General features: G+C 40.6%; 2 protein-coding genes across 7 annotated transcripts in view; one reads left to right on the forward strand and one right to left on the reverse strand.

Annotated features, from left to right (window-relative positions):
* Positions 1 to 21,220, reverse strand: part of LOC106067518 (vesicle-associated membrane protein 7-like) — a 138,860-nt gene extending 117,640 nt beyond the window's left edge. The window contains exon 1 of one of the 6 annotated variants that reach the window (XM_056038957.1): positions 21,086 to 21,220. The gene's annotated coding sequence lies outside the window, so the exon portion shown is untranslated. Of the gene's footprint in view, positions 1 to 20,298; positions 20,419 to 20,459; positions 20,653 to 21,085 lie in introns of those variants that run through there. The other 5 variants (XM_056038956.1, XM_056038960.1, XM_056038955.1 and 2 more) reach the window with 5 other exon arrangements.
* LOC106053787 (uncharacterized) overlaps positions 20,843 to 25,581 on the forward strand; it is a 28,614-nt gene continuing 23,875 nt past the window's right edge. The window contains exon 1 of the mRNA XM_056038954.1: positions 20,843 to 21,332. Within this exon, the coding sequence (XP_055894929.1) occupies positions 20,998 to 21,332 (335 nt within the window). The 5' untranslated portion in view covers positions 20,843 to 20,997. The remainder of the gene's footprint in view (positions 21,333 to 25,581) is intronic.

Raw genomic sequence — 25,581 nt, forward strand, 5'->3', positions numbered from 1 at the left:
ATGGCTCCTCAGCCACCATTCAATATCAACCTACCCCTGGCATTAACCGTGTCAGGAAGCCACGATGTAAGCCAGATTATCGCACTCGTGGGGACGTTCTCAGGCAGAACTCCACATTCTTTATCAGGCCACTCTTCCCTGACATTGACCGTGTCAGACGATACCGAGGTAAGCTGACTACTTACTCTCGTGGAGAAGCGCCTCACAGCGGCTTCCGAGATAAGCCCCAACGAGCACACGTGCCTTGGGCACCCCGCCTAAGCCCCAATCACGCTCACCAATCCGCCCCAGGAAGAAGAAGCTACTCATCCAATCGCCCAATCTACTCTCCCAAGCAACCCCAAAGGTTTCACCCAGGTGACTCCGTACTCAGGGACGGGAAGTAAGACCACGGACAAACTTGGACAGACTCTCCTCCTGGCATGGCTACCCCTTTATTTTTCCAGATTTTTTTTTCTAATGCTGTGATAACAACTGATCTTAAAAGTTAGAGTGACATCAGTCTGCTCGCACTTTATGGATCTTTCTGCGATAGATCCATCTTGGCGGCGGCGTATGTGACAAGTCAAAAACTCGCTGTCAGAGTCACTCTAAATTATCACAGCATTAATTATTATTTTTCATTATTTATTTATTTTATTTTAATTATTTCTCCATCCTACCCCTAAATTATTCACCCGCCACACCTTTCCTCTCTACCAGGCTAGACTTAGTCCACCACCTTGGAGAAAATTAGGCCAGTCCTTTCATTTATCTTCCCTTGACCGGGGCAAAGATACGCTCAGACTCTTTGATCTCATCGGCAGGATGTCTGACGCCGCAATTGACTCCCTCCCCCCCTTCTTGGGTGGAAGGTAGGTCACTCTCCCCCCCCCACGTCTCTCTTTGATCTAAGAGATTACACGGGTCAACACACCGCGTGATACTCCAAGGTGCGGCTCAAGTCTACTTCACCCACGTGTAAGATAATGCTAAGCCTAGGACATTTCCGGTGTCCGCCCACACTTTTCAGGCATATATATAAAGTTAACCAACTCAAATCACCCTCTCTTTCTCATTCGAGCTGAGCTATCGAGTCTGGACTATATCACTCATTCTTTCTCCTAGAGGAATACCTGGGGGTAAGCCGAACTTAATCACAAGTTCCACCTCAATTACTTTGGGCTATTTCCATTGGATATTATCATGTGTATTTTGCTTAGTTCATTTATATTTAATTAGTGCATTGTGTATTTCTCACTGGCGTAAGTAGAAAACATAAACATGTCCTATGTATTTATTTGTATACTGCATTACCCTGTTAATGCTACGTTGCTCGATTGATAGTTGATGCAACCATGTATATATTTGTACATCTTAGTCTACTTCCTTTATCTCGGTTGACCGCCTTGATAATTTTACTAGCGCACTGATACTGCGTTTAGAGAAGATATATGAATTCTCTCCCCTTTACTCATTTTACTCTAAGGAGAATTGCGCCGCTTGAAGGGACATTCAAGCACGCTCCATTGTTCTCGACCCACGGTCATATGTAAACAATCATCTGGGTCGCTGACCATCGCCCAATTCAACCCCCCCCCTTTTTCTTTCTCTATCCACCTGTGTTGTTTATTTGAGACTATTATTTCCCCTTCTATGTACATTCTCATATTATTATTATTTCCCCTTTTATGTACATTTCTATATTGCTACTAGCAGCCATCTATTATTCCAAACCCCATTTGTCATCTTCTCCCAATTATGCTCTAAAGCAATTTTACCAATCTGACGAATGCACCTCAGTGGAGGGCATCGATAAGATGCATGAGAGACATGTCCTAACTTGTCTTTGTTTATCCGCAGCCTCCCTCAGGTGTCTGCCTATTTATTTGCTGTTGCTGTTCAGTGTCTACACGACACTACTCAACTCTACTACTTGGCGCTATCGGCATTGCCCGCCTATTCGACAGCCCACCTGTCAAGCTATTAGGTGCGACGTCCCTATGGGCTCAGGTCTGTGTGAGACGTCATAGCTACGCCAACCCTCTGCAACTCACTGGACATATCCTGTCAACTACGCTGCCCACGGCAGATCCGCTCTGCCCGCAGTAATTTTGTGCCCACGGTAGCCGGCCACCCGCCCTACTGTGCCCACTACAGATAATAGATTTTGGGGATTGAGACTCCACAAGAACTATATCGCCGGCGTCCCTCTATCCGCTAGAGCGCCACCTCCAGCTGCAGAACCTCAAGCCAGGACACAGCCAGCTGCGACATCAACAGGAATACCAGCTAAGTCAGAGGACAAAGTGACATACTCTCTTATTATGTGCAAGAGTGATGATTAAACATAGGATATACTAGAGATAGATGCAAACCCTCCCCCTTTTTATTATTATATGTATATTTATGTAAATAAATATCCTTTATTTTAACTTTTGTATCTATCTTTCATTGCTTTGTCTCGTTGCGTGTCTGCTCCCGATTCACATGCTGATAAGTGGGGGTGTGATTTCTTTCAAAAATAATCATCCCCTAGACATAAAACGTGCCAAACACACGTCACATTTCCCCACCTGTCACATTTTGGCGAGCCCGTCCGTGGATTTAACCCATTAGTACAGCAGGCACGAACAGGCAGCAATAACTAAATTCCATATCAATATTTTTCTAAAAATATTTATAAGTATCATCACTTCGCATTATCAAGAGTGTCACTTCTGTCATATTTTTCATTTATTTATTATTATTGCATTTCATGTGTAATATTTTCTTGCAGGAACTTTGTGATTAACATAGGCAGACACCACATTCCTTTTGCACTCTTCCCTATAACCAGCGACTCACTTTCACTAACCCACTTTCTTTAATTCTAGCTCAATCCTACTATCCATTCTATCGGCCCCTCCACCATCCTAGTACCTCTCATTACCCACCCCTCATCATTATGGCCAGCGGCACACGCTCGAAAGCGGACTCTGACATGAAGCAGAAATTAGCTAAATTGAAGGATTTCGCAGCCACCATATTTGACGATGAGGCAGAACGGAAGGAATATGTGAGAGCACAATTTGAGGCGTTTAGAAGACAGGAAGACGAAAAGGAAGAAAGAAGATTAGCAAGGGAGCATGAACTAGCGATGAAGGAAAAGGATAATGATATAGCTATTGCTAAAGAAAGGGAAAGAAAGGAAGCTGAAATAGCCATTGCTAAAGAGAAGGAAAGAAAGGAAGCTGAAATAGCCATAGCCAAAGAAAAAGAAATTACAGCGAGAGAAAAGATAGCCGCGGACAAAGAGAACGAGGCCGCCCGACAGGCTTCTTCTGAGTCTCGCCCGGCTAGCCCAGCATCCTTTCAAAGTTCCTTGAACGGTTTGCCCCACATGCCAATGGAGCACTTCGACGACAAGACAGATAACATCGAAGTTTATCTTGTCCGTTTTGAGGAAGTAGCACGCTTTTACGGTCTGCCAGAGGAGAAATGGTGCTTCCGGCTATCCCAATGCCTCCGAGGCAAAGCCTACGAGGTTTACTCCAAACTTCCCTCCGGCCAGCGAGAGGACTACACAGCCCTCAAACAGGCGCTACTCGTCCAGTTCGAGTTGACCGCCGAGGCCTACCACAAAAAGTTCAGAAGCTCCCGCCTCGAACGCAGAGAGACCTACGGCAACCTCTGCGAGAGGCTGGACAAGTACCTTGTCAGGTGGCACGCTCTCAGCCAATTGCCAGAGACTTTTGACGGCCTAGCATGCCTCATACTCTCTGAGCAGCTGTTGGAATGCATGTCCCCAGAGGTCAGAGTTTATGTCAAGGAGCAACAAGCAACTGCACCCGCTGACATAGCTTCCGCCGCTGACCGGTACTTGAACGCCCGTAAGGACTTAAAAGGTAAAGCAACCGCGACAGACCAGCAAACAGACCAACCCACTTCTCCTGCTCAATCCAACCTTGCTCCTAAAACTCCCCAGCCCAACCAGGCACCAGGCCGGCAATCAGTCCCTCATAACCACAATAACCGCCCCAACCACCAGTCTCGCTATAACCAGGCCAACTACTCTCAGCGTGACTCACGTCATGGCGCGCGTGACAGTAGACCCACTCCACACCGGCAGCAGCAGGCCCCACGGACCCTATCAATGGTGGCGCCAGTCCCTCAACCCTCTGTGATTGATCCATTTGACCAACCAGAGGAGGACACATACGTCGTCTCCACGATGGCCGTGGTTCCTCAACCCACTGCCATTGATCTCGGCCAACCAGAACTCCCACCAGTGCTACCTCACCCCATCTCTTCTCCTCCGGGAGTAGAGAACATTCTGGCTAACGGTGTCGAAGTTTTGGGCCTATACGACTCAGGCTGTTCGTTCGGCGCGGTTATCAATAAGAAGCTGATTGACCCATCGGATCTCACTGGTGGAACAGTGACAATCCAGTCCATAGACCGTGGCACTCCCCCGCAGGTTCTACCTGTCGCGAGGGTGCACGTGGAGTGCAGATACGTACATGGCACCATTGATGCCGCCGTCATGGACACGCCAGTGTACGACTTCATTCTGGGCTCCAAATATGTCCCTCTTGGAGTAGTCAACAAACCGTATTTCTCTCTGCCCGTCGGTAGATCGACGAAGCAGAAACGTGGCAGCAACCAGCTGGTTGGAAGCCCTGGTCGCCACACTGACGCGCCTAGTCCCGACTCATCAGCGAAGCTCAAACCACTCCGCCCTGGCATTGACACTGCTGGGAAGTCACGAGTTAAGTCGTACACCCGCTCTCGTGAGGGTCTACTTGACACAGGCTACTCAGCCAAAATCATGCAACATTCCTCTGACATTGACAGTGTCAGAATGCCCCGAGGTAAGATGAACCCTTGCTCTCGTGGACTCACTCCTTTGCATGGCTCCTCAGCCACCATTCCGAATCAACCTCCCCCTGGCATTGATAGTGTCAGGAAGTCACGAGGTAAGCCGAACCCTCGCGCTCGTGAAAACTCTTCTCAACATGGCTCCTCAGCCACCATTCAATATCAACCTACCCCTGGCATTAACCGTGTCAGGAAGCCACGATGTAAGCCAGATTATCGCACTCGTGGGGACGTTCTCAGGCAGAACTCCACATTCTTTATCAGGCCACTCTTCCCTGACATTGACCGTGTCAGACGATACCGAGGTAAGCTGACTACTTACTCTCGTGGAGAAGCGCCTCACAGCGGCTTCCGAGATAAGCCCCAACGAGCACACGTGCCTTGGGCACCCCGCCTAAGCCCCAATCACGCTCACCAATCCGCCCCAGGAAGAAGAAGCTACTCATCCAATCGCCCAATCTACTCTCCCAAGCAACCCCAAAGGTTTCACCCAGGTGACTCCGTACTCAGGGACGGGAAGTAAGACCACGGACAAACTTGGACAGACTCTCCTCCTGGCATGGCTACCCCTTTATTTTTCCAGATTTTTTTTTCTAATGCTGTGATAACAACTGATCTTAAAAGTTAGAGTGACATCAGTCTGCTCGCACTTTATGGATCTTTCTGCGATAGATCCATCTTGGCGGCGGCGTATGTGACAAGTCAAAAACTCGCTGTCAGAGTCACTCTAAATTATCACAGCATTAATTATTATTTTTCATTATTTATTTATTTTATTTTAATTATTTCTCCATCCTACCCCTAAATTATTCACCCGCCACACCTTTCCTCTCTACCAGGCTAGACTTAGTCCACCACCTTGGAGAAAATTAGGCCAGTCCTTTCATTTATCTTCCCTTGACCGGGGCAAAGATACGCTCAGACTCTTTGATCTCATCGGCAGGATGTCTGACGCCGCAATTGACTCCCTCCCCCCCTTCTTGGGTGGAAGGTAGGTCACTCTCCCCCCCCCCCCACGTCTCTCTTTGATCTAAGAGATTACACGGGTCAACACACCGCGTGATACTCCAAGGTGCGGCTCAAGTCTACTTCACCCACGTGTAAGATAATGCTAAGCCTAGGACATTTCCGGTGTCCGCCCACACTTTTCAGGCATATATATAAAGTTAACCAACTCAAATCACCCTCTCTTTCTCATTCGAGCTGAGCTATCGAGTCTGGACTATATCACTCATTCTTTCTCCTAGAGGAATACCTGGGGGTAAGCCGAACTTAATCACAAGTTCCACCTCAATTACTTTGGGCTATTTCCATTGGATATTATCATGTGTATTTTGCTTAGTTCATTTATATTTAATTAGTGCATTGTGTATTTCTCACTGGCGTAAGTAGAAAACATAAACATGTCCTATGTATTTATTTGTATACTGCATTACCCTGTTAATGCTACGTTGCTCGATTGATAGTTGATGCAACCATGTATATATTTGTACATCTTAGTCTACTTCCTTTATCTCGGTTGACCGCCTTGATAATTTTACTAGCGCACTGATACTGCGTTTAGAGAAGATATATGAATTCTCTCCCCTTTACTCATTTTACTCTAAGGAGAATTGCGCCGCTTGAAGGGACATTCAAGCACGCTCCATTGTTCTCGACCCACGGTCATATGTAAACAATCATCTGGGTCGCTGACCATCGCCCAATTCAACCCCCCCCCTTTTTCTTTCTCTATCCACCTGTGTTGTTTATTTGAGACTATTATTTCCCCTTCTATGTACATTCTCATATTATTATTTCCCCTTTTATGTACATTTCTATATTGCTACTAGCAGCCATCTATTATTCCAAACCCCATTTGTCATCTTCTCCCAATTATGCTCTAAAGCAATTTTACCAATCTGACGAATGCACCTCAGTGGAGGGCATCGATAAGATGCATGAGAGACATGTCCTAACTTGTCTTTGTTTATCCGCAGCCTCCCTCAGGTGTCTGCCTATTTATTTGCTGTTGCTGTTCAGTGTCTACACGACACTACTCAACTCTACTACTTGGCGCTATCGGCATTGCCCGCCTATTCGACAGCCCACCTGTCAAGCTATTAGGTGCGACGTTCCTATGGGCTCAGGTCTGTGTGAGACGTCATAGCTACGCCAACCCTCTGCAACTCACTGGACATATCCTGTCAACTACGCTGCCCACGGCAGATCCGCTCTGCCCGCAGTAACCTTGTGCCCACGGTAGCCGGCCACCCGCCCTACTGTGCCCACTACAGATAATAGATTTTGGGGATTGAGACTCCACAAGAACTATATCGCCGGCGTCCCTCTATCCGCTAGAGCGCCACCTCCAGCTGCAGAACCTCAAGCCAGGACACAGCCAGCTGCGACATCAACAGGAATACCAGCTAAGTCAGAGGACAAAGTGACATACTCTCTTATTATGTGCAAGAGTGATGATTAAACATAGGATATACTAGAGATAGATGCAAACCCTCCCCCTTTTTATTATTATATGTATATTTATGTAAATAAATATCCTTTATTTTAACTTTTGTATCTATCTTTCATTGCTTTGTCTCGTTGCGTGTCTGCTCCCGATTCACATGCTGATAAGTGGGGGTGTGATTTCTTTCAAAAATAATCATCCCCTAGACATAAAACGTGCCAAACACACGTCACATTTCCCCACCTGTCACATTTTGGCGAGCCCGTCCGTGGATTTAACCCATTAGTACAGCAGGCACGAACAGGCAGCAATAACTAAATTCCATATCAATATTTTTCTAAAAATATTTATAAGTATCATCACTTCGCATTATCAAGAGTGTCACTTCTGTCATATTTTTCATTTATTTATTATTATTGCATTTCATGTGTAATATTTTCTTGCAGGAACTTTGTGATTAACATAGGCAGACACCACATTCCTTTTGCACTCTTCCCTATAACCAGCGACTCACTTTCACTAACCCACTTTCTTTAATTCTAGCTCAATCCTACTATCCATTCTATCGGCCCCTCCACCATCCTAGTACCTCTCATTACCCACCCCTCATCATTATGGCCAGCGGCACACGCTCGAAAGCGGACTCTGACATGAAGCAGAAATTAGCTGAATTGAAGGATTTCGCAGCCACCATATTTGACGATGAGGCAGAACGGAAGGAATATGTGAGAGCACAATTTGAGGCGTTTAGAAGACAGGAAGACGAAAAGGAAGAAAGAAGATTAGCAAGGGAGCATGAACTAGCGATGAAGGAAAAGGATAATGATATAGCTATTGCTAAAGAAAGGGAAAGAAAGGAAGCTGAAATAGCCATTGCTAAAGAGAAGGAAAGAAAGGAAGCTGAAATAGCCATAGCCAAAGAAAAAGAAATTACAGCGAGAGAAAAGATAGCCGCGGACAAAGAGAACGAGGCCGCCCGACAGGCTTCTTCTGAGTCTCGCCCGGCTAGCCCAGCATCCTTTCAAAGTTCCTTGAACGGTTTGCCCCACATGCCAATGGAGCACTTCGACGACAAGACAGATAACATCGAAGTTTATCTTGTCCGTTTTGAGGAAGTAGCACGCTTTTACGGTCTGCCAGAGGAGAAATGGTGCTTCCGGCTATCCCAATGCCTCCGAGGCAAAGCCTACGAGGTTTACTCCAAACTTCCCTCCGGCCAGCGAGAGGACTACACAGCCCTCAAACAGGCGCTACTCGTCCAGTTCGAGTTGACCGCCGAGGCCTACCACAAAAAGTTCAGAAGCTCCCGCCTCGAACGCAGAGAGACCTACGGCAACCTCTGCGAGAGACTGGACAAGTACCTTGTCAGGTGGCACGCTCTCAGCCAATTGCCAGAGACTTTTGACGGCCTAGCATGCCTCATACTCTCTGAGCAGCTGTTGGAATGCATGTCCCCAGAGGTCAGAGTTTATGTCAAGGAGCAACAAGCAACTGCACCCGCTGACATAGCTTCCGCCGCTGACCGGTACTTGAACGCCCGTAAGGACTTAAAAGGTAAAGCAACCGCGACAGACCAGCAAACAGACCAACCCACTTCTCCTGCTCAATCCAACCTTGCTCCTAAAACTCCCCAGCCCAACCAGGCACCAGGCCGGCAATCAGTCCCTCATAACCACAATAACCGCCCCAACCACCAGTCTCGCTATAACCAGGCCAACTACTCTCAGCGTGACTCACGTCATGGCGCGCGTGACAGTAGACCCACTCCACACCGGCAGCAGCAGGCCCCACGGACCCTATCAATGGTGGCGCCAGTCCCTCAACCCTCTGTGATTGATCCATTTGACCAACCAGAGGAGGACACATACGTCGTCTCCACGATGGCCGTGGTTCCTCAACCCACTGCCATTGATCTCGGCCAACCAGAACTCCCACCAGTGCTACCTCACCCCATCTCTTCTCCTCCGGGAGTAGAGAACATTCTGGCTAACGGTGTCGAAGTTTTGGGCCTATACGACTCAGGCTGTTCGTTCGGCGCGGTTATCAATAAGAAGCTGATTGACCCATCGGATCTCACTGGTGGAACAGTGACAATCCAGTCCATAGACCGTGGCACTCCCCCGCAGGTTCTACCTGTCGCGAGGGTGCACGTGGAGTGCAGATACGTACATGGCACCATTGATGCCGCCGTCATGGACACGCCAGTGTACGACTTCATTCTGGGCTCCAAATATGTCCCTCTTGGAGTAGTCAACAAACCGTATTTCTCTCTGCCCGTCGGTAGATCGACGAAGCAGAAACGTGGCAGCAACCAGCTGGTTGGAAGCCCTGGTCGCCACACTGACGCGCCTAGTCCCGACTCATCAGCGAAGCTCAAACCACTCCGCCCTGGCATTGACACTGCTGGGAAGTCACGAGTTAAGTCGTACACCCGCTCTCGTGAGGGTCTACTTGACACAGGCTACTCAGCCAAAATCATGCAACATTCCTCTGACATTGACAGTGTCAGAATGCCCCGAGGTAAGATGAACCCTTGCTCTCGTGGACTCACTCCTTTGCATGGCTCCTCAGCCACCATTCCGAATCAACCTCCCCCTGGCATTGATAGTGTCAGGAAGTCACGAGGTAAGCCGAACCCTCGCGCTCGTGAAAACTCTTCTCAACATGGCTCCTCAGCCACCATTCAATATCAACCTACCCCTGGCATTAACCGTGTCAGGAAGCCACGATGTAAGCCAGATTATCGCACTCGTGGGGACGTTCTCAGGCAGAACTCCACATTCTTTATCAGGCCACTCTTCCCTGACATTGACCGTGTCAGACGATACCGAGGTAAGCTGACTACTTACTCTCGTGGAGAAGCGCCTCACAGCGGCTTCGGAGATAAGCCCCAACGAGCACACGTGCCTTGGGCACCCCGCCTAAGCCCCAATCACGCTCACCAATCCGCCCCAGGAAGAAGAAGCTACTCATCCAATCGCCCAATCTACTCTCCCAAGCAACCCCAAAGGTTTCACCCAGGTGACTCCGTACTCAGGGACGGGAAGTAAGACCACGGACAAACTTGGACAGACTCTCCTCCTGGCATGGCTACCCCTTTATTTTTCCAGATTTTTTTTTCTAATGCTGTGATAACAACTGATCTTAAAAGTTAGAGTGACATCAGTCTGCTCGCACTTTATGGATCTTTCTGCGATAGATCCATCTTGGCGGCGGCGTATGTGACAAGTCAAAAACTCGCTGTCAGAGTCACTCTAAATTATCACAGCATTAATTATTATTTTTCATTATTTATTTATTTTATTTTAATTATTTCTCCATCCTACCCCTAAATTATTCACCCGCCACACCTTTCCTCTCTACCAGGCTAGACTTAGTCCACCACCTTGGAGAAAATTAGGCCAGTCCTTTCATTTATCTTCCCTTGACCGGGGCAAAGAAACGCTCAGACTCTTTGATCTCATCGGCAGGATGTCTGACGCCGCAATTGACTCCCTCCCCCCCTTCTTGGGTGGAAGGTAGGTCACTCTCCCCCCCCCACGTCTCTCTTTGATCTAAGAGATTACACGGGTCAACACACCGCGTGATACTCCAAGGTGCGGCTCAAGTCTACTTCACCCACGTGTAAGATAATGCTAAGCCTAGGACATTTCCGGTGTCCGCCCACACTTTTCAGGCATATATATAAAGTTAACCAACTCAAATCACCCTCTCTTTCTCATTCGAGCTGAGCTATCGAGTCTGGACTATATCACTCATTCTTTCTCCTAGAGGAATACCTGGGGGTAAGCCGAACTTAATCACAAGTTCCACCTCAATTACTTTGGGCTATTTCCATTGGATATTATCATGTGTATTTTGCTTAGTTCATTTATATTTAATTAGTGCATTGTGTATTTCTCACTGGCGTAAGTAGAAAACATAAACATGTCCTATGTATTTATTTGTATACTGCATTACCCTGTTAATGCTACGTTGCTCGATTGATAGTTGATGCAACCATGTATATATTTGTACATCTTAGTCTACTTCCTTTATCTCGGTTGACCGCCTTGATAATTTTACTAGCGCACTGATACTGCGTTTAGAGAAGATATATGAATTCTCTCCCCTTTACTCATTTTACTCTAAGGAGAATTGCGCCGCTTGAAGGGACATTCAAGCACGCTCCATTGTTCTCGACCCACGGTCATATGTAAACAATCATCTGGGTCGCTGACCATCGCCCAATTCAACCCCCCCCCCTTTTTCTTTCTCTATCCACCTGTGTTGTTTATTTGAGACTATTATTTCCCCTTCTATGTACATTCTCATATTATTATTTCCCCTTTTATGTACATTTCTATATTGCTACTAGCAGCCATCTATTATTCCAAACCCCATTTGTCATCTTCTCCCAATTATGCTCTAAAGCAATTTTACCAATCTGACGAATGCACCTCAGTGGAGGGCATCGATAAGATGCATGAGAGACATGTCCTAACTTGTCTTTGTTTATCCGCAGCCTCCCTCAGGTGTCTGCCTATTTATTTGCTGTTGCTGTTCAGTGTCTACACGACACTACTCAACTCTACTACTTGGCGCTATCGGCATTGCCCGCCTATTCGACAGCCCACCTGTCAAGCTATTAGGTGCGACGTCCCTATGGGCTCAGGTCTGTGTGAGACGTCATAGCTACGCCAACCCTCTGCAACTCACTGGACATATCCTGTCAACTACGCTGCCCACGGCAGATCCGCTCTGCCCGCAGTAACCTTGTGCCCACGGTAGCCGGCCACCCGCCCTACTGTGCCCACTACAGATAATAGATTTTGGGGATTGAGACTCCACAAGAACTATATCGCCGGCGTCCCTCTATCCGCTAGAGCGCCACCTCCAGCTGCAGAACCTCAAGCCAGGACACAGCCAGCTGCGACATCAACAGGAATACCAGCTAAGTCAGAGGACAAAGTGACATACTCTCTTATTATGTGCAAGAGTGATGATTAAACATAGGATATACTAGAGATAGATGCAAACCCTCCCCCTTTTTATTATTATATGTATATTTATGTAAATAAATATCCTTTATTTTAACTTTTGTATCTATCTTTCATTGCTTTGTCTCGTTGCGTGTCTGCTCCCGATTCACATGCTGATAAGTGGGGGTGTGATTTCTTTCAAAAGTAATCATCCCCTAGACATAAAACGTGCCAAACACACGTCACATTTCCCCACCTGTCACAGGGGGGACTTGCCTGTGCAGTCACTCGACTTGTATGGTAGCTATGAGGCACTACGCCGGACGGCTAAGTTTCTTGCCAGAGCACTACGGGAGGACTAGTCCTTCCTGCTCTGATTTTTCAATAGGAGTTCATCTCAGGTACAGACACAAAATTGAGCAGTGAGATTCATAACAAACGAATATTCACATTTGACAAGAGTAACACTTTTAGTAAAATCACTAAATCTAGAGGACCTTCAGGATAGAAGATTCGCGGGCACGTTGCCCTGCCTCACCGTGGCGCCCGCGTGGAAACGGCCATTAGAGGAAGTGGCTAGGCTAAATGGGTAGCAACACAAGACTCCCGTGGGGATGCCCACGGGTAGACGAGAGTCCACCCATTGTACGGGCGGGGTTGTAAAAAAGTCCCCACGAACACGTCCCACATCCATGCGCTGTTCCTCAAAGGGACCGTTACATCAATGGCGGTTCCCGCACAGCTAGCTTGGTACAGCGAAGGAAAATGGCGGAGGCTCCAGGTGCCCTCGGCCTTCGGCCATGTGCAGCCAAGCATGCGTCGGGGCCGCGAAAGCACAGCTTAGAGCGTCCGACCTTTTACAGTCAGTGACCACCATGCCTTGAGCCGTTTGCAGGGGTACAGCTGCTTTTGGTTCTTTCACCCTAGTTAGGTTATTGAGAAGTTTCCATGCCTGACGTCCGTCCGCAAGATCCAGGTTAGCACATGTCTTGGCCCATTTTTGTCTCGTACCCTCCGCAATGGCTTCCTTTACCTCCGCCGTTAGCTTGTTGTAAGCTCTTCTGGTTTCATCGGTTTTTCGACGACTGTGCTGCCTGCGTGCAGCCCGCCTCAGTCGGATTACGCATGCCAGAGTGGGAGACCAAAAGTGCCTAAACTTGCGTCCCCCGTAGGACCTCGGGATAGCCCTTCGAGCGGCACCCAAGATGGCCTCAACAAGAGTCCGTAAGTCAGGTTAATTTAATCTGCTTGGATATCCAGTCCGTTCAGAGCTGCATCCGATGCACTCCTAAACAGATCCCAGTTAGCACGGTTGTACACCCATTTTGGTTCTGTAAATGGGGTACTCACGTTGAGTTTTTTTGAGTTCGATTGTGACCAAGACCGGCATACGATCGCTACCGACGTCTTCGAGCACGTTTACTCTCGACTGTGACCTTAAGTCAGTTGACACCAGTGACAAGTCTGGTCGCGACACGCTCCCATTCCCGGTGTGCAGAAAGGTTAGGGGGCTGTCTTTGCCATGCAAAACAACCAGATTTGTTTCGTCACATATCTCGAGTAGTCGGCGCCCTCAAATGTCTGTCTCCTGGCATCCCCACGCTGGGGACTTAGGGCTCAAATCACCTGCAACGAACATCCTTGTGTCAAATAGCTCACACAGTTTGAATTGCAACTCAGACTTAGGTGGATTGTAAAGGTTTACGCATGTGAATCGCTGACCATGTTTGTACACCTCAACTGTCAAAGTATCTGTCTCACCGGGTCCCGCTGGGGCGCTGGATTCCATAACTCGGGCCGTAAGCGTATTTCGTACGAACGTTACTAGTATCTGGCACCTCGAGCAAAATTACCGGTAGGCGGTGAAGCCATAAAGAAGGGGTGGCCCCTCGTCTGAGCGCGTAGAGTCTCTTGACACAGTAGGACATCTGCCTCGTATCGCTTTGCTATCGTAGACACCTCAATCCGTTTCAGTGAAAACTGCCGATTCAGATTGAGGTGGATAATCCAAAGCTGTTTGCTTCGGTCGTAGTCGGGTGGGAGTGCACCACTTTCCCTAGCCTTGCCTCTTGGTGCGTATTTATAATCTTGCATCAGAGCAAGTAACTCAATGACATATTCATCAAAATTTAAAGATTCATTATTAGTTAGCTACTTTCCATACATTCTTCACAATCTTCAGCATGACAGACCTTATATTATGTAGCTTGAAGCTTTTAGATGTCAAAGTTTTATAACTTTTTTTTCTTCAAAAAATATAGTAAATGTTTTTTTTTAAATAGTTTGTGCAACTACTTTTTGAAAGAATATAATAATTAGGTCTTAAGATTATCATTGTTGTATTTATTATTGGAGAATACTGTCATGTAAAGCATTAATAATTAGTATAAATTGCTTAATGTCTTTTAGAAATATCAAATTACATAAGGCTTACTTATCTACTGATCTTAAGCTTATAACAGCATTCTAATCCATTTTTAATTTAATAAAAATTAAAATGTATTATTATTTAACATTTGGTGTTTTTGTTGATAATTAGTAAATTAGAGACTACTAGAGAGGTTTTGACTGATGTTGCGAATTTTAAACTGAGATCAGTAGCCTAGTCTAATATAACACATATTGACTTCATCAATGATAAAAGAATAAAAGAAAATATGATCTTTTTATTGGAACTAGAGACTATAAAGCTTACACATGTTGACATGTAGGCCTAGATCCAGATCTAGATCTTTCTAATCTTTAAATTTCTTTTAACATGTCTGAGCTAGCAAAGTAAAATAAAATAATAATAATGTAGAATATAGAAGTTTTATTCTTGAAATAGAAATTATTTTTTATTTTAAAAAATGTAGTTTGTTAATAATCAGAGTCTAGGGATGGGAAGACAATATAAAAGAATGGTCTGGCCTGTCATTAAAAGAGATTGTACCAAAGGGAAAAGGGCAAGGAGGAATGGACAAAGACGCACAGTCGATAGATCATGTGTGGTTCCCAGACGATTCATCAGACTAAGGATAGGTTAAACTAAAATAATATAGGTTTAGCTGAGCTGTTTCAAATCTAAACCCTAACCATCTGGATCTACATAGACTTATACTTATTTAACTTAGACTTCGACAATTAGACTTAGATCTAGATGTATTAGAATGTAGATCTATCTAGATAGCCTGCCCTATAATCTATCAGGCTAAGGCCTTATTGTTGGCTTATTTTTAAAGGGAAACTCCGATAGTTTTGACAATTTTTGATATAATATGTGTTTTGATTTACAGATAATGAATATATTCTTCTTTTTTTTATTTGCAATAATAACTTAGTAATTGATATTTTTCCGACGTAATTTTACTGCGCATCCAAAACAGTCAGACTTTCACCAGGTTTCTATGTGACGTCACAAAGGTGTTTTAATCTACTGACTTATTGTATAACAGGAGACCATACAGCAAAGTTTACATTCTCGTAAAAGAAATATATCTTTGTCTATGCAGTTAGATCTAGGATCTTGTAAGCAAAGAAAAAATGCGTATTATAAGTACATTTACATGCTTGACTAATCACGGCAGTGTGTATTTTCTCGCCAGACCACTCAACACACAACAAACACTATCGCTTGGTTGTCTTGTCATGACCGACTACACATAGTCTCGACTAGCCTTACACTGACCAGCTTGTTCGAATCATTCAGACACACGATCTATTTACTTCTTGGGATAGGGAGATGCTTAGATGAAAATGTTACTTTTTTTTTTCTGGAGTTGGTTATCCTAATGCTTTTGGATCTATCTATACATGTTTATATATATAACTGTATCATAGCTCTGGACTAGGCCGTCACTAAGCCTAACAGCCTAATAGCTACTGTAAGAATGAAGCGATACGATTGGTTAAATCAAGTTTCTCTTTCAGTATTGTTTAGGGAAGTGAAGCATGAAATAACTTAAAACAAAATCTCGCAGAACCGCGTTTTTTAGGGGGCGTGAAGAATTTTCTGTTTAATTTATTAAATATAAAATTTTCTGAGTATTTAAATAAAAAATGATATAATGTTTACTATTACAACTTTTTACGCAGAATTTTAATAAGTCAATAACTAAAATTTGAAAAACTATCGGAGTTTCCCTTTAAAGAATTTCGTTGGTTTTAAGTTTTTAACCAAGAAATGAATATGCCTAACAAACTAAATAGTATTAACTTCCTCCCCGCAAAGAGCAATCTACAATGTAACAATCTTCCAACTAAGGACAGGACACACACCTGTGTTATATTATCATCTCAATAAAATAAATCCCACACAACTCCCTCTTTGTAAACAATGTGCCCACCCTTATGAAACCGTAAACCATATCCTTTAATAATTCCCCTTCCTAATTCACCTTAGGCAGACCCTTCTACCACTCCAGCCCAACATAACCAACACCCTTGTGCAGCAGTGCTGAAGAAAACAGCACACTATTTTTCCTTGGCACAGTCTGCAAAAGAGCTGACAGCTCAGCAGCAAAAAGCTGGCTAGAAGAAGTTTTTGGTTTTAAGTTTTTAACGAATAACATGATAGACCTTCATTCTAGATGCCTAGACCAAGATAAGATCTAGACTTAGACTCTAGGTCTAGAGTCTAGATCAACATCTACTGATCTAGATCTAGGACTAGACTATAGTCACTATAGACTAGTATAGACTAGTCAAAACTCTATAGTCTAGATCTAAGACTAAGTCCCTAGATCTAGAACTCGAGCTATAGGCCTAAATCTAGTTTTAGACTTTATCTTTGTTTAATCATGTCAATAGATATAATTTAGTCCTATATTTATATTTTAACTATTTTGTATATATATATTTATAATATAATATAGATCTAGATCTAGTTATAAGACCAGATCTACTCTAGATTTTGATGGATGAACTCGATGCCACATTTTGTTGATATTAGCAACGAATAAAGCCAATATGTGATGACTTTCTATACATTTACTAAAGTTATAATTATTAATTAATCATGTTGAAACATTAGTTTTTTATGAACTGTTCCTCTTCTTTAATTTGTATCAATCACTTTTTTACATAATATGTTTTAAAAAATTGGGTTTACTTTCGAAGAGATGACCCAATAGAAAAAAAAAATACTTACACATTTGTCACACATTAACATTTCATAGCGACATCAATTACTTTTTAAAATTTAGAATATTATATAACAGAACATAAAATACAATAAATATCTAATATCGAATGCTTAACATCTTATTGAAAAATTATGTGTTGTAAATTTAAAAAAAAGCATTTTTTTTAACGACTCATGTGCTAAGGAGAATTTTCGCTCATTCTAGTTAGCAGACTACATATATGGGAGAAATCGCCATTTTATGCGTCTTATTCGGTCAATGCTTGTTTTTAAATTAAAATTTACACACTCTTAAAGAAAAATGGAAGGATCATAGCCGCCGCTAGCATGATTATTCAGTGATATTATGTGCAAAGGATTATTACTCTTATTTTTTAACCAAAGGTAGCTAGGCGAAAAAAACCCGGAAGTAAAAAATTACTGATAATGTTGAGATTGCGTTTTTGACTTTTTTTTTACATAGGCTACACTTGGAAATTTATTACACTTATGAATGAAATGTGCGAAGTTTTAAACTTGTGTTATTGATTACTTTAGACAATGGCCTTAATGCTTAATTACGTTTTTTTTTTTTAAGTTATTTATCATTTTTTAATTTATTATCAAAAATACCCCTTTTTTGTTTTACCAATACAGTCCACGAGAATGGTTTTATATTCATTTTTTTTTTTTACGCCAGATATCATTCCTGGCTATAATTCTACCAAGTTTTATCGCGATATATTATCCGCATCATATCGAAAAGTTGAAAATACGGTTAGCATTGTTGGCTATGGGATTTTACAGTTTTTGATAAAGTTTGATAAAGAAATTTCTTAAGTTGAAAAAAAAAAAACACTTCAGGCCATGTAAGGCCTAATATTCTGCATATATTAAAATAGTTTTTGTGTACTAAAAATACTAGCAAGTCTAAAAGTGCATTTGAAAAAAATTGTTTCAGGCAATTTTGATCCCAATTTTTTAATATTTTGTTATTTTCTGCCATCACAATGCTGCCATTTTGTCCCCACCTCTCTGATATTTCTTGTAGATCTAGACCGATAATTTGTTTATTTTCATCAATATTTACATTTTAAACAAGTAAAGTTCATAAATATAAATGAAATCAGATTTGTGAGCTAGAAATTTACTACGAATACTAGATCTACTATTAAATTTCTTGTTTAATAAGTAGATCTATCGTCTACGGCTTAGCGAGCAAGACGCTCTCATCTTACTTGTTCCATGTCAACCAATGTTAAGCCAAAATGACACAAAAAAATCATAACTTTCTAACTATTAAACATAAAGTCATAATTTAAACACCATTGGAAAGTTCTTTCAAAGTATTTTAATGATGTACTAACGAAAAATTGTTTTTTCAAAGATTAATTTTTTATTTCACCTCCCTACCAAAGACAAAAGAAATAGGATTCTAGATTCTACTGAATCTACTCATCTAGACTCTACTCTAGGAATCAGGAAGTTCTAGAGTCTAGTTCTAGCTAGATTTAGATCTACATCTAGATTCTAGATCTAAAATCTAAATTCTAGATCTAGATTAGTAAAAATCTAAGTCTAAGACTCTAGACTCTAGAGTCTATACTATATTCTAATGACTAATCGTCTAATGTTATAAATATAATGATTATTAATGATCTCACTAGATTGTCTAGATATAGTAGATTCTAGATTTAGTAGGTACTTTGACATCCCTACTCTACTGACCTATAAACTGCTATTCTATATAGTTTTGAAACACCATGGCTAGACTTCCAAAACCATGGTGTTAGTTGATTGATTGTTGTTTTTACATTTGCTTCATGTTTTAAAAACCCTTGTGCTAATCTTAAAGGAGGATTCCTAAGCTTTTGAATGATACCACATTGTCAACAAATGAAAGTCGTGTTTATTTAGAAAATTTACAGTAAAGTCATAGGTAAGAATAATTTTGCATTTAATATAATTTTTAAGCAAGCTTGGAATATTTTTATTGAATTTAGACCTAGATTTATGCTTAAAGTTTGTTATTTCATTATTTTTTAATGAAATTTTGTCCTCCAAAATTAAAAAAACTTCCCCTAACATGCTATAAATGATGCCAAATTAGGCAATTTTTCGAAATGGGTAAGTGGAAAAATTATAACTACCATTATAGAGTAGTGTTAGAAATCTTTTTTTTCTATACTTAGGTACACAAAATATAAAAGGAAATCAGCTAATTAAGGCAAATTTGGGCACATCCTGACGATGTTAAATGAAGTCACTCCATGATGCAGCGACATGTGGCGCCAGAGATTAGTAATTCTCGTGGATAATATGAAGTATATAAATGATTTATGCATTGTTTAACAGCTTATCTTTGATCAACCTAGTGGAGAGAATGCTATCAAGGTGTTATTTTACATTATATTTATAAATATTATAAAGCTGAGGAAGTTTCTACCAAACAGCATTCTAGAAAAAGGATCGAAGTCAATTTTCAAACAATTGGATTAGCTGTGAATGAATGTTAGCTGCATGTGAGATGAAACATTCAAATTAAAAATCATATAATAGGGTAGCTGTGTTCCAAATTTCAAGCTTTTATCTATTATGGTTATAAAGTTATGATGAGATAAAGACGAAAATTCATTTTTTCGATCACAGCTTTCTGGACATTTTCTATAGTCCATTTTTCTACACATAAAACGGCATAACTTTGCTCCTATATAACATTCAAAGATAAATGTGGTATCATTGTAACCCTCTCAGCAAGCTCTACATAACTAAATAGCTTCTTTTCTGTTCATATATATTTATTTCATTTAGATCAAGTAATAATTATTATTATTATGATATTATCTGTTATCATGTCATTATCATCATTATTTCATTACTAGGACAATCACATTAGTGGACATTAGTATTAGTATTACTGTATCACAGTGACAGTGTATCATACTCACATAGCGAATGATAGTGTATGATACACATACAGATCTAGATCTAGATTCTAGTCCCAATCTATAGACTATTACACTATAGACTACTAACGGTAACTAACCGGTCACTAACCCCAACATAATTTGAACATACAATCTATCCTGAAGAATCTAGCTATATTTACCTTGATCTTTATCTAGATATAATATGTTTATATGTACCTTTACAAGTTCAACAACGAAAACTTTTCAGTGTTTGTTTACAAACATTAGCATGGAAATGACGCATAGCTATATTCTAGATCTAGATCTACTAAACAAAGTCACATGAACAGATGTTAATGTGCGTAATCTTAAAATTTCAAAATGCATCTTCCAGCTATAAGAGCTCTATCCGGTAATTCAGTTGCTTGGCAATTGTAAATATAACACTATCCCTAGTGAGTTTTTATACAATTTAAATCTCTATATTAAATTACTTTGTCACACTTAATGGATTTTTAATATTAATTTTTTTAATTTAAATACATTTTGGTATAGATCTAGATCTACATCTTAATCTGTACAGAATAAAGATCTACGTCTAAATTAAAAAAGAATATAGATTTAGAATTTAGATATTATACTATATTATAGATTTATTTATAGATCTATTCAAATTATAATTCTAGATTCTAGATCTTGCTTTTTCTATAATTATATAATAATACAATAATCATTATCATGGCTACTTGGCCTATTTTACCTGGTTACGATGAAGCAGTACCAGAACTACGCAGATTTAGAGTAAATCTAGACTTACAATACTTACATTCAACTGATTCTGCCGGAGTGTATCCAATGCAGATGGACACTTCAACGCTTGCCCAATTACAAAAGAAGTTTAGGTTATCACAAAAAGATTTCGACGATATTAAACAAAATGCAAAAGTTATGTGGACCAACATCGTGCCAAAACCTACAACCTACAACACTTATTTTAGTGTTGGCGAAATCACTGAACTTACACCCATTAGACCTACATCTAGGAATCGAAGAAACAATCCCCATCCACCAGAGTAAGTATAATTGTATTATATAGTCGTAGTCTCATTTTCATCGGAAGCTTCATAGCTTGTATTTTTTTAAACGCAGAAACTGATTAGTGCTATAGGTGTAAATCTGAGGATTGGGTATTATATAGCTTTAATCTTAAACTAAATTTGAGTCTACTTCCCACCTCCATATGTTCTATGGTTCGTACTCCGTTAATTAGTTTTCAGGCTTTATCTTATATTATATACTAGTCGGATGACCCGGCCGCGGCCTCCGGGTCTTAACTTGAATATTACTGACCTACTGGATTCAAGTTAGATCTATGTCAAATATCGAGAATGTTTCCTTACGATTTTTTTATTTTGCCACGAAAATAAAAGTTGAGTGCGAAAATGGGTTTACACGTTCAGCAGACATAATCATATCAAATATAAAATACAGTGAAAACAGGCTTACCTGATTTGTTAAAAAGTTTCGCTCGTTAATATACAATTAAGTATTTTTGTCTATTTTTAGGGTTATCCGGTTGTGGGAGAACATTAAACCAAAACTAATGAACATTCATGCCAAGTATTATCAAGATTGGTCAAATATGGTTTCGAGTTAAATTTGGGGCATACATACATACATACATACATACATACTTACATACATACATACATACATACATACTATACATACATACATACATACATACATACATACATACATACATACATACATACATACATACATACATACATACATACATACATACATACATACATACATACATACATACATACATACATACATACATACATACATAGGCCTACATACACATATACGACATACCCCTTACTTTCTGCTTTATATATTATATATTACAGACGTTGCTTCAAAAAATAAGATAATTACGTCCTATTCGTTTCATGTGTCAATCTAGTCATGCATGTTAATCAATGAATTAAACTCTGCTAAGTCGTTGGTTTTTCTGGCTGATTCAGGCAACCCATTATTTTCTTTTATGGCACTAGGGAAGAAGGAGCACTTGTATGAATTTGTTCTAGCGTACGGAATAAGAAATGTTCCTCTCTGCAAATTATGGTTCAGTGTTCTATGCATTATATCTACTTTACTTTTATTATTCTGTCCTGAACTTCCTGAAGTGTGTCTCTAACTTTAGTGATTTTACTAATGGTGTTGCTCTAATCAATCGAATCTAGTCAATCAATATGGAGAACGCCAATCCTACGCGCGATTAAAAAAAATTGCATTATACAATACCCGTAATTATGGAATCTGGTGAAAGAAGCTTCTTGCGCCTCAAACTAATGAAGAATTACTTGAGGTCAACTTAGTAATTTTTAGCGGCCCCGTAAGGGGAAAAGCCGCTATTAGGTTTGTGCAAAATGTCCGTCTGTCACACTCAGGTCTCGATATATATATATAATATCTTTAAATGAATTTTTTTTAGAACTCGGTGTACTCTATGAACCCTCATTAAATCTATCGTGTTAATAAAAAAAATTGTTACTAGCCCATTGTGACGTAGTGGATTTTCTTACCTTTGACGTTATATGGAATTAATTTTTTAAATGAAATGCTAAAAGAAATCACTGGGTGCACCATATGTATATTGTCACAGATGCCATTATAGATTTATTTGTTTATTTCACATTTAAAAGCTTATGTGTAAATAGAAATATAAACCCTTGACTGAGCCTCAGGAATTACCCCACAAATCTAGATCCTTGACAGCGCCTCAGGTTTTACCCGAGACGTAATTACGATGTTGCAAATCTATTGGTTGATTTGAAAATAAATAAAGACATTTGAGCGCCAGAGAATTGACGAGAGTAGAAAGAACGGCAGTCGATGAAAGAATTTCCTAGTGGACAGTCGCGTTCTCTAAGAGCTCTGATTTAAAGCCTTTGTAATATTATTTATGCTTGTTGATCTGTAACTTGTACATAAGCTGTACTTACGTTTTATATTTAAATAAAGTTCCAGAGTTGTGTTTTAACAAAGAATCTTTTATTGTGAATCCTAGATCGTCATTTATTCAACTATTTTAATTCAAGTGAAATCCCCGGCACCACAACACACGTTGTGACATATATAAACAGAATCATTAAATATCTATATGATTAAAACTTGTTATTGATATTTTAACGTATCTTTATATTATGTTGTTCCCCTGTTAGCCGGTGGTGTGGGGTGGGGGGCGAATGCATCTACTGCCCTTCCAACCTAAACCCTTTGAGTGAGGGGGGTCCAACTTTTAATTAGAAATCATAGTTTGTGAACAAAATTAGTTGAATTACAATATAATTTTTATATTATGTCGCTATACTTCTGGTATCTTAGCGGATTCGGTGAGGTGGGGGGATGGTTGCTTTTGCTACCCTTCTCACTCTAGCCCTCTAAATGGGGAAAATCATAGTATGTGAACAAAATTAGTAGAATATCTATATAATATAAACTACGTATTGCTACGTGAACCCATTGTATATTATGTTGCACATATACTCTAAATTCATTTTTTTTATTAGTAAATATAAAATGAAAAAGGTTGTACCATGTGGGAGGTGTGATACACGCAATCACCTTCCCCCCATCATATAAACCAATACTTTTTTCTTTTTGTATTATAGTTAAGAAATTACAAAATAAAAAAAAAATATCTGTCACTAATATAATTCATATATGCTATAAAGTAAATTATTATATCAAGTCACCCCAGCCCTATTCTTTAATGCCAAATGCAATCATTAGCAGAAATTATAAAAAGGAGCGATTATTAATCATTTTCACTCTACCGCCCACCCCCCTTTTCCAGACAGAGTTTATGTAATTTCAAATGAATTTATCATAATTATTTTAAAAAAGACTTTGCTTTGGAAAAGTTATAATTCAAACGAAATTTTTCAATAAAAGAGTCACGATTGAGATGAGTTCTAAACCCAGATAATCTTTTCCTAGTCGCCTTTTTCCAACCTTTACTCAATCTGATATTTTTCTAGTTAAATAAATTTGAGACTTATAACTCACAATGTATACTTCAATTGTATTTTTAAAAATTTTCGAATAATTTTTTTTTCGGCGGCGATCCTCAAGGCTTTAGTCTAAATCTTATCTTTTAAAGCAGTGATGCCCAAAGTACGACCCGAGGGCCAGTTCCGGCCCACGACGTGATTCCATCCGGCCCGCCGAAAGGTAGGCACAAAGTGTAGAAAATCCCCCCTTCCCCCCCCCCCCCAAAAAAAAAAAAGAATAAGAAGGTGCAAAAATGTATCTGTACTTACGTTAGGGGCTTAGAGCCCTCAATTTTTCTCCTGATTGATTGGTACCATGACATTTAGCATTTGTGCGTTTATAAAATAGGTATCTGAGTGTAGAATGTACGTTTTCAACCAAGAAAAGTGAACGGTTCTTTACTTTTTTTGTGGAACATGATAATAGGCCAACATATTTGTTTTATAGAGAAAGTGTGGCTATTTAAAAAAACAACAACAACATTGACTTTATTTTTCAGAGCATTGTCATATGTTACCTCAACCATTTTTCTATAATTTCATGTATGGTATCTTGTGTATATTTAAATATTTTTAATACATATGAGCATTTCTATTACCATACAAATGCTAAATGGAGGGGGGGGGGTAATATGTCACAGATGCCATTGTAGATTTATTTGTATATTTCACATTTAAAAGCTTATGTGTAAATAGAAATATAAACCCTTGACTGAGCCTCAGGAATTACCCCACAAATCTAGATCCTTGACAGCGCCTCAGGTTTTACCCGAGACGTAATTACGATGTTGCAAATCTATTGGTTGATTTGAAAATAAATAAAGACATTTGAGCGCCAGAGAATTGACGAGAGTAGAAAGAACGGCAGTCGATGAAAGAATTTCCTAGTGGACAGTCGCGTTCTCTAAGAGCTCTGATTTAAAGCCTTTGTAATATTATTTATGCTTGTTGATCTGTAACTTGTACATAAGCTGTACTTACGTTTTATATTTAAATAAAGTTCCAGAGTTGTGTTTTAACAAAGAATCTTTTATTGTGAATCCTAGATCGTCATTTATTCAACTATTTTAATTCAAGTGAAATCCCCGGCACCACAACACACGTTGTGACATCTGGCACTCCGACTAATAAAAGTTTATGGACATCTTCTAACGAAATTTATTCAAGATCTAGGACCAATTTCTAAACTCTTCAAAGGAACTTCATTCTTATTTAACGGAGGACAGAATTTCTGTGTTTAACAGGTCAGTTGGTT

This window comes from Biomphalaria glabrata, chromosome 8, assembly GCF_947242115.1.
Source record: "Biomphalaria glabrata chromosome 8, xgBioGlab47.1, whole genome shotgun sequence".
Taxonomy (NCBI): domain Eukaryota; kingdom Metazoa; phylum Mollusca; class Gastropoda; family Planorbidae; genus Biomphalaria; species Biomphalaria glabrata.